Here is a 14343-nt window from a genome sequence, read left to right on the forward strand (position 1 = left end):
AAAATATATAGAGAAATAAGTCAAATTTATAAGAATACAAGCCATTCCCCAAATAATAAATGGTCAAAGGATATGAACAGACAGTTCTCAGATGAAGAAATTAAAGCCATCTATAGTCATATGAAAAAATGCTCTAAATCATTATTGATTGGAGAAATGCAAATCAAAACAACTCTGAGGTACCACATCACACCTATCAGATTGGCCAACATGACAAAACAGGAAAATGATAAACGTTGGAGAAGATGTGGGAAAATTGGAACACTAATGCATTGTTCGTGGAGTTGTGAAATGATTCAACCATTTTGGAGAACAATTTGGAACTTTGCCCAAAGGGCTATAAAAATGTGTATACCCTTTGACCCAGCAATAGCACTTCTAGAGCTATATCCCAAAGAGATCATACAAATGGGAAAAGGACCCACATGTACAAAAATATTCATAGCAGCTCTTTTTGTGGTGGCAAAGAATTGGAAATTGAGAGGATGCCCATCAATTGGGGAATGGCTGAGCAAGTTGTGGTATATGAATGTAATGGAATACTATTGTGCTATAAGAAATGATGAACAGGCTGACTTCAGAAAAACCTGGAAATATTTGTATGCTGCTAAGCATGAAATGAATATATAACAAAAATAAGGAATCAAACATTAAATGATTTTTAGTTCTACAATATGAAAGCACAGTATAATGGGAAGTGTCCTGGATGAAGAGTCAGGGAAGGTACCGAATCCAAATCTTGTCTCTGTCACTTGTTGCAGGTGTGCACGTCACTTAAAATTCTCTGGGTCTCAGTCTATATCAGCTATAAATGATGGGTTAGGGTAGATAACTTTTCAGGCTCTAAATCTATAAAAATCTGTCCCTTTAGGTAAATGCAGATACAGTAGAGCATAGTTACAATTAATGATGAACTTGTATAATGAACTCTTATAGAATGAAATTACTTTCATTAGTCATTACTTAGCATTTGCTGAGTATACACAATGTGTTAGACAATGGTATAAAACATATCAAAACTCAAGGCTAATGGTTGATTTTTTGCAAATTCTTTTGATGTGCTAAGAACCTGTAATGAGGACAGTAACAATTATGTTGAGAAAAGTGTCAACATAGGCACAATCTACAAATTCACTAATTACTAAGGAACATTTTTAAAAGCTTTTTATTGAGGCTATGTATGAACGAAAATGAGATGAGCTGGCCATTGAGTGTAACTGAAAGATAAAAAAAATGGATGAAAAAAGTGGTGGATTGGTATTTTAAAAATTTATAAAGAAGCAGAAGACCTTAGTGTACTTTTGGGGTTTGTATTATAAAATATACGTAGGAGACATGAAGCACGTGAAAGTGAGGAAAATTTGCCATGTGCATGGATGGAGAACATGCCTGCACTCATGAAATCAGGAAGCCTTCAAAAATTTTAAATTTCAAAGTAAGAAACATAAGCCTGGCAATGGAATTTAACTATGGTCAGCAATCATAAGGGAGTGTAGATAAGTCAAAACAACCAACTATCCCCACTACTTAAGCAAAAATTAAAGGACAACATCAAGCTGTCATAACTTCACCAAGGATCTTTGAAATGCTAAAGTAGAGAAAGGGTAAGAATATAACTCATTTAAAAACTCAAGATTAAATTAGCAGTTGGGGATGGAGGGAACCAGAGTGAATCTATTTTAAAAGGGAGCTCAAAAGTTCAGGTGAGGAGACTTGCTCCAAAGAGAAAACCGGAGTGGAGAGGATGCTGGAGAATGAAGAGCTTTTACTCTCATCAAGAAGGGAGGATTGCTTCAGGCTATTCCAAAGGGAAGTTGTTCCAAGAAGATCAAAGAAGAAACTAACTTTTCTCTGAACCAAGAAAGAAACAAACCAACTGAATCAGGACATTGTGGTGCTTAATAATTGAGAAGCAAAATGTGTTAACCCAATAATGAAATCTAAGATTTTGCTTAAAACAGTTGAGAATAGACTGAGCAGAGAAAGCCAAGTAAAGCTATCTCTGTCCAATTATAAACAAAGTATGTCTTTTTGTACTTAGGAGTCTCTTATGCTCCCAAAGTTTCACTCCCATGTTAACACATTTTTCTACTCAATTATTAAAAACCACAATGCCATGAATTCGCTTGGTCTATTTCTTTCTTGGTTCTCAGAATACCTGGTTTCTTCTTTGGGCTTAGTAGACCTACTCTTAAAAAGCTGAACCAATCTTTTTCTTTATTTAGCATTCTTCTGATTTATATACTTTTGTTTTGAAAGTGTCATGGATTGTTCGCTGAGTCATAAAATTTCTGACCTGGAAAGGACCTTGGAGATCACTTAATACAATTATCTCCTGTTAGAGAAGAGGGAATTGAGGTACAGAGAGGTAGAATGAGTTAAGTAATTCATGTTCCATTTTAGAGAAAGCATACATAGTCTGATGGACACAGGGCTACCCTTGGGGTCAGAACGACCTGGTTTCAAGTCCTGCCTCAGACTCTACTAGCCATACGACCATGAGAAAGTCACTTAGCCTCTAAATGCCTCCAAGCAACTTTCTAAGACTGTAAATTACAAAAGAATTGCCAATTCACATCAAGGTAGAAGGCAGTCCACACTAGGAATTACCCACGTGGATGAAATTACATTTACAGATACAAAATGTTTCCTTTAATAAATAATTATTAATGTAAATTACCAATATAGTATTTTCCTTTACATTACAAATACTGCACATGCCACTTCGTCTCTATGGACCTTGGTATCTCCATCTATAAGTCACAGTTTACAACCATTACTTGTAAGCTACCATCTAACTCTAGCATTCTATTTATTATTCTAAAGAAAATAAACAAAAGTTGTCAAGTGTTTACTATGGATTGAACATCATGAAAAATTAAAAAGAATATAATTCAGTTTCTGTTCAAAAGTCTATAATCTGGTTGGTAAGACAAATCATAAATATGTGAAATACATTAATAAGTTGAAACTCATAAGTTGAAAAACAATTAAAAACTGCAAAAGATGACATGTAATAAAGCTACTTCAATTCCAAATGAATGGCTTGAACAATGGCTGTTGATGTAGAGAAGGGAGAAATAATTGTAGACAAAAATGGTCAGGGAAGAAACAGAAAACATGTAGGATTTGAATAAGTTAAGAAGAGAGGTGACTGGGAAGCAGGGGAAGGTATTCAGGTAAATAACACAGCATGAGCAAAAGTGGAGAAGTGCCAAGAATATCCTGAGTATGATAGATAAACCAGGCTGTTTACGTAGGCCTGGAGATGGCGAGAAAGCTGTGGCTAGCCAATTCAGACTCTTAGTTGCCAGTGTTAAGATTCTGAACTCTATCTAGCCAGTAACGGGGAGTCACTGGAGGTTTCTGAGCAGCTGTGCCATGGTAAGAGCTGTGTCTTAGGAAGATTGTTTTGGCTACTATGTGTTAAAGTTAGAGAGGGGAAAGACAAGAATCAGGGAGGGAGTTACAGAAGCCCACGTAAGAAGTGATGCATTGTGGTTGTGTTTGTGGACAGAAGAAGACAGGCATGAAAAATGTGGTGAAGAAAGGAGTGATAAAAGTTGGTCACTGACTGGATATGAGAATAGGAGCAAAGCATGAATCACCCAGTGGAGGCCCTGGGATAGATGACTGCAAAGACAGTGGTACCTTCAACAGAAAGTGAGAAGCCAGGAGAAGGAAGAGGGTTAGAGGGAGGGAGTGTGAGTTTTGTTTTGGACATGTTGAGTTTGAGCTTCCTACAAAACATCCAGAAGGTGATACAGAAAAAGAGGTTAGCAGTATGTAACTGGAAAAGAACCCTCATCTGCAAGGCACTAATCAGTCAATCATTTCATGTGTATCTGTTTATAATATGCCTGTATATGCTGTTAGCATACATTTACATTGAATAAAATTAGTTCACTATAAAAAAGAAAAAGGGGAAAAAAGAACTTTCGGGGTTCCCTATTGCAAACAATACAAATCTCTCTGTTGGGCAATTACAATTTACAAACTGACTCTAGTCTCTCTTTCCAGACTGATCCTTCATGTACAGACCAGCCTACTTATTATTTCTCAACCATGATAATCCATTGGCCTCTCTGTGCCTCTTGTACAGGCTGCTAAGAAGTCATTCTTATGTCAGTGAGGTAGACAGAATACCAATCTGCTGGCACATTGACTCTTAAAGTTGGAAAGGAGTTCAGAGATAATTGAGTCCATCATCTCATTTTGAAGACGTAGAAACTGAACAGTAGAGAAATGAAGTCACTTCCCTAAGGTTGGATGAATATCAAAATCAGGATTCAACCCAGCTTCTGTAATTATTTTTAAAAAATTATTCTGGACTTAACATCAAATAAAATGAATATTTTCCAATACAAAGTAGAATACAGTCAATAGTCAATAACCATTTATTAAGCATTTACTATGTTACCAGGTATTGTGCTAAGTGCTGGTTATACAAATACAAACAAAGACAGTCCCTGTCCTCAAGGAGCTAACAACTTCATGGAGAAAGGTAGCTGATGTGAGGGCATGATGAAGACTTCCAAAGAAACCAAAAGTAGTGAGTGCTGGGAAGTATAAAAAAAATGTTCCTCAAACATACGTTCTGGGGCTTGTGGCCCTGCCCTCTAGTCAGAAGGTCTAATCAGAAAGGTAGAGGCTACTGATGAGATGTGTTCTGCTTGTCTGTTTTTTCCTTCTAACTCTCCTTCTGTTTGGTTTTGTTTTTTTTTTTTTTTGGCTAGGCCATGGAGCTAATTGACTTGCCCAGGCTCATACAGTGAGTAAGTGTTATGTGTCTGAGGCCACATTTGAACTCTGGTCCTCCTGACTCCAGGGACGGTGCTCTATCCACTGTACCACCTCGCTGCCCCCTCTCCTTCTGTTCTGTGCATTTTAAAAAATGCTTCAATAATAGTGTTTTCTTTTTGAGGGGGTAAATGGGGAAACCTATTGTTAGCTCGTCTTTCCTTCACACCTTTCCAACCAAAAAAACTGAGGGAAAAAATGATTGAAATAAATATGCACAGTCAAGCAAAACCAATTCCAACACTGACTGTCTAAAAATACCCATCTCATTGAACACCTTGAGTCCAACACTTCTATGTCAGGAGACAGGTAGCATGCTTCATCATTGGTCCTCTGTAAGAGCTGGTCATTATACACTGATCAGAGTTATTAAGTCTTTTATTTTATTTTCAATGTTGTATAAATTATTACCCTGGTTCTACTCACTTCAAACAGGCAACAATTTCACATTTCTCCAAAACTGTCCCTTTCCTCATTTTTTATGACCCAATAAGGTTCCATTACAGTCATATACCAAGATATGTTCAGGCATTTCCAAATTGATAAGTATCTCTCTAATTTTCAGTTCTTAACTAAAACAAAAAGAACTGCTCTGTTTTTGTACACATGGGTCCTTTTCCTCTTTCTTTGATCTTTTTGAGGTAAAGGCATAGTAGTGGTATCATTGGTTTAGTGACTTTGGGGATATAATCCAAATGCTTTGCTGAATGGCTAACTCAATTCACATACACACTAATTGTGCTTCAGTGGACCTCTTTCCACATGTTTTGGTTACTTTGCCTATCTGGAAAGTATAAGATGGATCCTTAATAGATCATATAATTCTGGGTTCTGTGAGCTCTCCCCTTTTAGACATTACCTTTGATTTAAATGATAAAAACAACAATAAACTCAGGAAAAAGGAGCAATCCAACAAAGCTGACACAAAACAGCTTTAATCAGATAAAGGAAAAGAAGAGAATAAATTCTTAACATTTAATAGAAAGGCCATATAGAGTGACACATGTTTAACTTCAAATATTGATGCGAAAGTTTTCTTCTTACTTTGGTTTCTTGTGATAATGATGATTTTCAGTAGTTTCTCAACCAGAAATGAATATGAATGTATAACAGGCTCACAAACAAATGTAAAGCTTAGTTACCAAACACCTACATTCTTATATATTTATTTTATTTACTTTAATGCTGACTCTCTTCCTCACATAAACACATTTAAAATGGGTCAATAAATGAATGTCAAAAGGAAACCCTTCCCCCCTTATAAGCCACATATGTCTTTTCTGCAATGAAATTTTTTAAAAAGAAGAAAATAGAACAAGTAATTCCCCCACACACATACACATAAATAGCCAAACTATAAATCTCATTATGGACATATCTGTCATCAGAGAAATAAAAGGTTTCAACCTTTACCTTTTTTCAACTGGGCATAAATACATATATGTTCAAGAATTCCCCAAATATATCCTGAAAACCTGAAGAATTATTTTGCTAGTCTTAAGTAATCACAAAATTTATCATGGGTTAAAATTTTAAACATAAAATGATTCCTGAAACTGAATTTTAATCATATAGATGAATCACAACATGCATCTTTAGCTAGGCATGTATTATGGATAAGTCTAGTTTCCTACCGAGAATAATCACATGTTCTAATTACCATTTTGGTTATACACATAATTAATAATATTCTGTCTTAATGGGACACATTGAAACTTCAGACAGTTTCATGTTTTAACTATGCATATTACCAAATCCTAATATCAGTTCTGCTGCCAAACACAAAGAAATCATGATGCTATATTTTAGAACTAATAATAATACTCATATCTTTATACAAAAATGCAATAAAAAAACCACTTGATTCTCTCTTGAAAGGTTGCTTCATGCTAATAATTTTATTTTACTGGGTTATCCATTTACCCTAAATTATTCATTTTGACCATTGATCTTACCAAAAATAAAAACACAAAAGTAAATGAGACAATGATTCACATACAAAAAGGATATTATGATGAATAGAACACAGACTTACTGAGTGTAAACTTTCATTTTCACGTAGACAAGCTGTTTGGAGCTCTGATTTCAGAGCTGAAATGTGGTTTCGATGAGATGTCATTTCCTTCTCTAATGTAGCAATTCTAGAGCTTGCAAGTTGGTAGACATCCATGAAACTTTTAATCATAGCCTAAAGAAATAAAAACAGTGTCACATACAATTCAAATAAAACTGTCCCCAAAGGAGAATCTACATAATTTGAAAGAGGAGTCATTAAAATTTGAAAACAAACAAGTTTTCATCTTTCTTGAAAGTAATAAAGCAAAACATTAACTTTTAGATTGAGAGCACTTGTATCTATTTTCAGAAAGTTTGGACTGCAATCATTGAAACTTTTTTCTAAAGTAAGTATTTTAATAAGATGTACTTTGATGTATTGTTTTCAAATTTGGAATGCAGTATTAAAAGTTGACATACTTTTTTTTTTTACTAGAGTTAACTGCAAATTACAATTTAACCTAAATTTTTATCTTAAGAGACATACAGTAGATAGATATTAACATGAATATATTAAAATGAGCTGAGTTGGTAAAAAAAATTTAGTTTACCTTGAAAAGTATGTTTTATAACAAAAAGAACACATATTTAGTAGAAATAACTTTATTACAATATAGTTAGGAAAATGTAATTATGTTCATGCTTATCAGAGAGTAATGTTTCTGCTATGTAATATTGATCAGGCTGATAATAAAGCTAATAGCACAGAGAACTTAAATGATCCCACATTTTCTGGTAACTTCATATGAAACCTAACAGTATAAAACTATTGGTATTACTGGACTTTATTACAACAGACTAATTAATTTTTTTTAGTTTTTCCTTATGAAGCAAGCTGAAGTGGGTTTTAGGTAAAAATACATCATCCACAACAACAACAACAACAAAACATATTATTATCACCATAACTAGCATTTGTTGTAGCAGTTTAAGTAAGATTTGCAAACCACTTTATTAATATTATTTCATTTCACAACAACCCTAAGAGGTAGATGCCATTATTATTATCCCCATGTTAAAGACGAGGAAACTTTGGCAGATAGTTTAAGTGACTTGCCTGAGATCACACAGCCAATAAGTGTATGAGGCTATGCTTAAATTCAGGTTTTCCTGACTATAGGCCCAATGATCTATCCACTGTATCACATAATATAAAACTTGCCTTTCAAAATATCTAATACAGGTTCAAATAAGTCCACCACCATTAAACATGTATCATTTCATATCATTTGTAACAGTTTATATAAAACAGAAGATGACCACAACAGCCAGACAATATATATTGTGACAGAGGAGCTCTGGTAATTTCTCCAGTAATTGGCATCTGATATAGTCAGCCTGGGAAAGTTTTTTTGAGAAAATGAGTATAAGCAATGTTTTGAGGGATTGAGAAGACTGGTTTTGGTGAGGACAAGAAAAAAAGGTGACAAGGTCTCCCAAAAAAAGGAAGGCTCATTGCAAAAGCTTTAAAACAGAAGCAGAAGCATGATTTATGGTTAAATATTGAGAAGATGTGCCATTTGGAAGACCAAGTCAAAGCATGTAGGGTTAGATAAAAAAAGATGTAAGGAATAGGAGAAACAATCTTAAATATTAATCTAATGAATAAATTAACATATGTGAAAAAAACAATATGACTAGTTGAAAGCCATAGTGGATAGGGGAATTAATCTCTTCATTGTCATTCTCGGACCTTAATAACCTGGTACTATCATATCTTTTCAGATTTGAATCTCCAGAGCCTAGCACAGTGTCTGTCACATAGTAGATGATTCACAAACATTTGTTCATTGACAAATTAATACATTTGTAACTTAGTGCTTTGTAAATCAAAGAACAGAAACGAATGCGGAAAGGAGTAACTATTCAACAAGAACTTTGGGAGAAAATGAGAAAAATTTAAAATCATTGTTTAACAGAAAATAATTTTAGAGCAAGATCTTATACCATATACCACACTAACCTTGAAGCGGATAGATGATCTCAATATAGAAGGGCATATTGTTACAAAAAATTAGAGAACTGAAGGAGGTATTTTCCACAGCAATGGTTAGGGAAAGGATTTACAACAAGAAAAAGGGGTAAAGGAGATTTTTTTTTTACCAGATATGTGATTTTTACTGATGTACAGAACTCCTAGTGAGGAAACATCTTTTCTTGATGTAGACTAGCATCGGTTCTGCAACTTACAATCTTAGGGAGATACCATTGAACATTACAAAAGATAATATAGAAAATTAGAACATGATTGCCTATAATTGAGATGATTTTGCAAGAACAAAATCAATATAGTTAAAATACAAAGAGAAATTACCGACTAGGAAAAATTGGAATCAATTTTAAATTAACACCATTACTCTGAAAAAGTCTGACATCAAAGATATAGAGAGAATTGACAACAAAAATTTTAGATTGAGTCATTTTCCTCGTAAATAAATGAACAAGAAAAGAGTTTCAAAAATAAATATAATCTATCAACAAGGAGAGAAGCAGTATGATATAGCAGACAGAGGGTTAGTCTTGTAGTTGGAGAGACCAGAGTTCAAATACTGCCTCTGACAAATGCTAACTACGTGAATCTGGGAAAGTCACAATCTCTCAATGACCTAGGCAACATGAAAAGACTTCAATTCCAGACAATCTGTCTAATTGCACCACTTGGGTGGGTGGGTGGGGGATAGGAAGAGGAGGAAGGTTTACAGACCATGAATTCCCCACGTCAATGACATCACAGACACTTCAAAACAAACCTTTAGTAAAAACACTTATGAAAAAACATTCCCAAACAAAAATAAAACAACTTCAAATTTACACCCACCTAGATCATAAAAGATCTTAAAGATAAAAAATACTTAATGTCAGAGATGTCATGTCACACTAACACAATGCTAGTAGGACTAGGGGTTGGTCCAACCATTCTGGAAATTGATTGGTATGAAAAGCTACCAAAATGGCTCATATTCTTTGATATAGGAACACGACTGCTGTGCACATGCATCAGAGGACCCAATGGCAGTAAAACAAATAAAACAAAATCTCTTAGCAGCATGACCTTGGAAAAGCCATGTCTTTAACTGAAAAAACTGTGAAAGCTGAAAAAGATGCCTTTGGAGGTACCTTCCAGCTTGCAGGTTATTATGCTATGATCCTTTATATACCACAAAACTCAAAACAGCACTTTCTATAGTAGCGGCCATGAGAAAGAAAGCAGGTACTCATCAACTGGGGAACAAATTGTATTATAGGAATATAATAAAAATTATTCCATAAGGAATGATGAATATGAAGAATCCTGAAAATTGTGAGAAGTCTTGCATAAAGTTATACAAAGCAAAGAAAGCAGAACCAGGAGAATAATATACACAAATAATAAGTAATATAAAAGAAAACAACAAGAAAAGATGACAGAACTTAGATTGACGACTGATAATGGTCCCAGATGACTTAGATAGCAGAGAGGAAAAAGACCAAGAGTATACAAAGTTTCTTATTTTCTTTTTGTTAGTTAAAATCACTGTATAAGAAGAATGCACCAAACTGGTTGTTGTTACTGTTATTATAAGGTAAGATACTACGGGAAATGGGGAAGATTAGTGCGAAGTGATGATGATGTGAAAACCAAAATGAATTAAATTTTAAAAACTCTGACCTACACTTGATCTAATGTGCCTTTGTAATGTGCCACTCCCAATCTGCCTTCCCTTCTGTCACTTCTCCTCTTTCCCCCTGCCCCACTTAATCTCCTCCCCTCCTACCTTCCTGTTGGGTAAGATATATTTCTATTACCCAACTGTGTATATTACTCCCTCTTTGAGCCAATACTGATGAGAGTAAGGTTCAAGCAATGCCCATCGCCTACCCTCCCATCTTCACCTCTACTATGATAGATCTTGTGCACCTCTTCATGGGAAATAATTTACCCCATTCTTACCTCTCCCTTTCTTCTGCACCCAGTGTACTTTTCTTTCTCATCTCTTAATTATTTTTTGTCATTTCCTCAAATTCGCCTTATACCCATGCCCTCTGTCCATGTATATTCCTTCTAGCTGTACTATTAGTGACATAATTTTTTTAAGATTTACAAGTATCATCTTCCCATGCAGTAATATAACCAGTTTAACTCTATTGAATCCCTTATGTTTTCTTCTCCTTTTTCCTCTTTTTCCCATTTTAGGCTTCTCTTGGTCTTGGTATTGGAGACAAATATTTTTGTTAAATTCTGATCTTCTCCTTATGATAGCTTAAAATGACCATTTCCCCCTTCAATCTATTATGCTTAGATTCACCAGGCAAGTAATTCTTGGTTGTAGTCCTACCTCCTTTGCCTTCTGGAATTTCCTTGACCTCTGACCTTTTAATGTTGCAGCTGCTAAGTCCTGTGTAAACCTGATTGTGGCTCCCTAATATCTGAATTGTTTCTTGGGGAGAGGGAAGAGAGCCAAGATGGTGGAGTAAAAGCAGTAATTTGCTTGAGTTCTCACCCAAGCCCCTCCAAATACCTGTAAAAAATGTCTCTAAATAAATTATATAGCAGCAGAACCTACAAAAAGACAGAGTGAAACAAATTTCCAGCCCAAGATAACTTGGATGGTTGATTAGAGAGGTCAATTGTGCCAGGTTGGGAGAGGAACACAGTTCAGCGTGGGCGTGCAGGCAAAGACCAGGCCTCAGCAAATCTGGAACAAGTCTCAGGGGACTGAATCACAGGCAGTTTTGGGGATTTCCAGACTTCTCAACCCACAAACGCCAAAGACAACTTAGAAGGTCAGTAGGAAAGGTCTGTTGGACCTCGGTGAGAGAGAAGCTTGCTCCTAGCCCTAGTGCCAGTGCTGCCCTGGGGTGGCAGCTGCTTCCAGAGCTCTTGGTCCACAGAAGGAAGGGGAATCCAGTGGCTGATCAGAGGGGATTTCAGGGATCTCTTTGCTGGTGCTGAGGCAGGATTCTCTTCCTTTACCCGTGCTTAGATCCGGGTCACAGTTTATGTTGGTGGTGGTCCTGGGGTGAAAAGGAGCGCTGCTGTGGTGGAGCTTGTGGTGGCAATAGAGAGGGAATCCTCCTCACAGTACCAAGGCAGAAAAGAGTGCTTGTGCTCACTCACAGACCAGAACCTAGGCCAGGAAAGGAGTACACACTTCACCCTTGATCATATCACCTTTAAAACTGAAAATGTACAGGTCCTACAAGTATCTCTGAAAACAGCTGCACAAAACCCTCCACGCTTGGGACAGTACATTCTCCACACTGGAAGCAGACACCTTAACAAAGATTAAAAAATTCAAATAACTGGCTGGGATCATGAGCAACAGCACAAAAAGGTCAGACCACAGAATCTTTCTTTGGTGACAAAGAAGATCAAAACATAAAACCAGAAGAAGACAACAAAGTCAAAGCTGCTATACCCACAGCCTCCAAGAAAAATAGGAATCAGTCCCAGGCCATGGAAGAGCTCAAAAAGGATTTTGAGAAGCAAGTAAGAGAAGTAGAAGAAAAACTGGGAAGAGAAATGAGAGTGAAGAGAAATGAGAGTGATACAAGAAAATCATAAAAAACAAGTCAACAGCTTGCTAAAGGAGACCCAAAAAATACTGAAGAAAATAACACCTTAAAAAATAGATTAACCCAAATGGCAAAGGAGGTCCAAAAAGCCAATGAGAAGAATGACTTAAAAAGCAGAACTGGCCAAATGGAAAAGGAAATCCAAAAGCTCAATGAAGAAAATACTTCCTCAAAAATTAGAATGGAGCAAATGGAAGCTAGTGATTTTTGGAGAAATCAAGAAATTGTAAAACAAAACCAAAAGAATGAAAAAATAGAAGACAATGTGAAATATCTCACTAGAAAAACAACTGACCTGGAAAATAGATCCACAAGAGAGAATTTAAAAATTATTGGAATATCTGAAAACCATGATCACAAAAAAAGAGCCTAGACATCATCTTTCAAGAAATTATCAAGGAAAACTGCCCTGATATTCTAGAACCAGAGGGTAAAATAGAAATTGAAAGAATCCACCAATCACCTCCTGAAAGAGATCCCCAAAAGAAAACTTCTAGGAATATTGTAGCCAAATTCCAGAGTTCCCAGGTCAAGGAGAAAATATTGCAAGCAGTCAGAAAGTGGAAGCACAATCAGGATAATACAAGATTTAGCAGCTTCTACATTAAGGGATCATTAATTATGATATTCCAGAGGTCAAAGGAGATAGGATTACAACCAACAATCACTTACCCAGCAAAACTGAGTATAATCCTTCAGGGGAAAAAAATGGATATTCAGTGAAATGGAGAACTTTCAAGCATTCCTGGTGAAAAGACCAGAGCTGAATAGAAAATTTGACTTTCAAATACAAGATTCAAGAGAAGTATGAAGAGGCAAACAGGAAAGAGAAATCATAAGGGACTTATAAAGTTGAACAGTTTACATTCCTGCATGGAAAGATGATATTTATAACTCATGAGACCTTTGTCAGTATTAGGGAGTTGGAGGAGAAAAAATTATATGTAGATAGATAGGTAGATAGATAGATAGATAGATAGATAGATAGATAGATAGATGGATGGATGGATGGATGGATGGCACAGGGTGAGTTGAACATGAAGGGGTGATACCTAAAAAATAAAATTAAAGGGTGAGAAAGGATTATACTGGGAGAAGGAGAAAGGGAGAGGTAAAATGGGTTAAATTATCTCACATAAAACAGAGAAGAAAAAGCTTTTACAGCAGAGGGGAAGTGGGGGAAGGTATGAGGTGAGTGAATCTTATTCTCATTGGATTTGGCTTAAGGAGGGAATAACATACACACTCAATTGAGTGTATGGAAATCTATTTTACCCTACCAGAAAATAAGGGGCAAAGGGATAAGAAAGCAGTAGGGGGGATGACAGAAGGGAAGGCAGATTGGGGGAGGGGGTAATCAAAAGCAAACACTTTTGAGGAGGGACAAGATCAAAGGAGAGAATAGAATAAACGGGATGGGATAGGATGAAGGGAAATATAGTTAGTTTTTCACATGACCATTATGGGAGTGTTTTGCATGACTACACGTGCATAACCTGTATCAAGTTGCTTGCCTTCTTAATGAGGGTGGGTGGGGAGGGAGGAAGGGAGAAAATTTGGAACCCAAAGTTTTAAAAACAAATGTTAAAAATTGTTTTCACATGCAACTGGGAAATGAGGTATACAGGCAATGGGGTATACAAATCTATCCTGCCCTACAGAAAAATAGAAGGGGAAGGGAGGTGATAGAAGGAAGGGCAGATTAGGGGAAGGGGTATTCAGAATGCATGCTGTGTTGGGGTGGGGAGAGGAGCAAGATGGGAGAATATCTGGAACTAAAAATCTTGTGGAAGTGAATGTGGAAAACTAAAAATAAATTAAAATTCAAAAAATGTTATAACATATGAAATGTTAATTTTTAAGTTTTCTAAGTCAATATGTGGTCAGAAGAGCTATTTCTATTTGAGTTTAACACCAATGCTTTAGAACTCC

At 35.9% G+C, this 14343-nt stretch overlaps 1 protein-coding gene across 5 annotated transcripts in view; it reads right to left on the minus strand.

Moving 5' to 3' along the window:
• The window catches only part of CCDC171 (coiled-coil domain containing 171), a 501148-nt gene that overhangs the window by 57560 nt on the left and 429245 nt on the right, over positions 1 to 14343 (minus strand). For all 5 annotated transcript variants that reach the window (XM_020969724.2, XM_020969718.2, XM_020969719.2 and 2 more), the window contains one exon: positions 6836 to 6988. In XM_020969724.2, the coding sequence (XP_020825383.1) occupies positions 6836 to 6988 (153 nt within the window). The remainder of the gene's footprint in view (positions 1 to 6835; positions 6989 to 14343) is intronic.

This window comes from Phascolarctos cinereus, unplaced genomic scaffold, assembly GCF_003287225.1.
Source record: "Phascolarctos cinereus isolate Bilbo 61053 unplaced genomic scaffold, phaCin_HiC Scaffold_4;HRSCAF=312, whole genome shotgun sequence".
NCBI lineage: Eukaryota > Metazoa > Chordata > Mammalia > Diprotodontia > Phascolarctidae > Phascolarctos > Phascolarctos cinereus.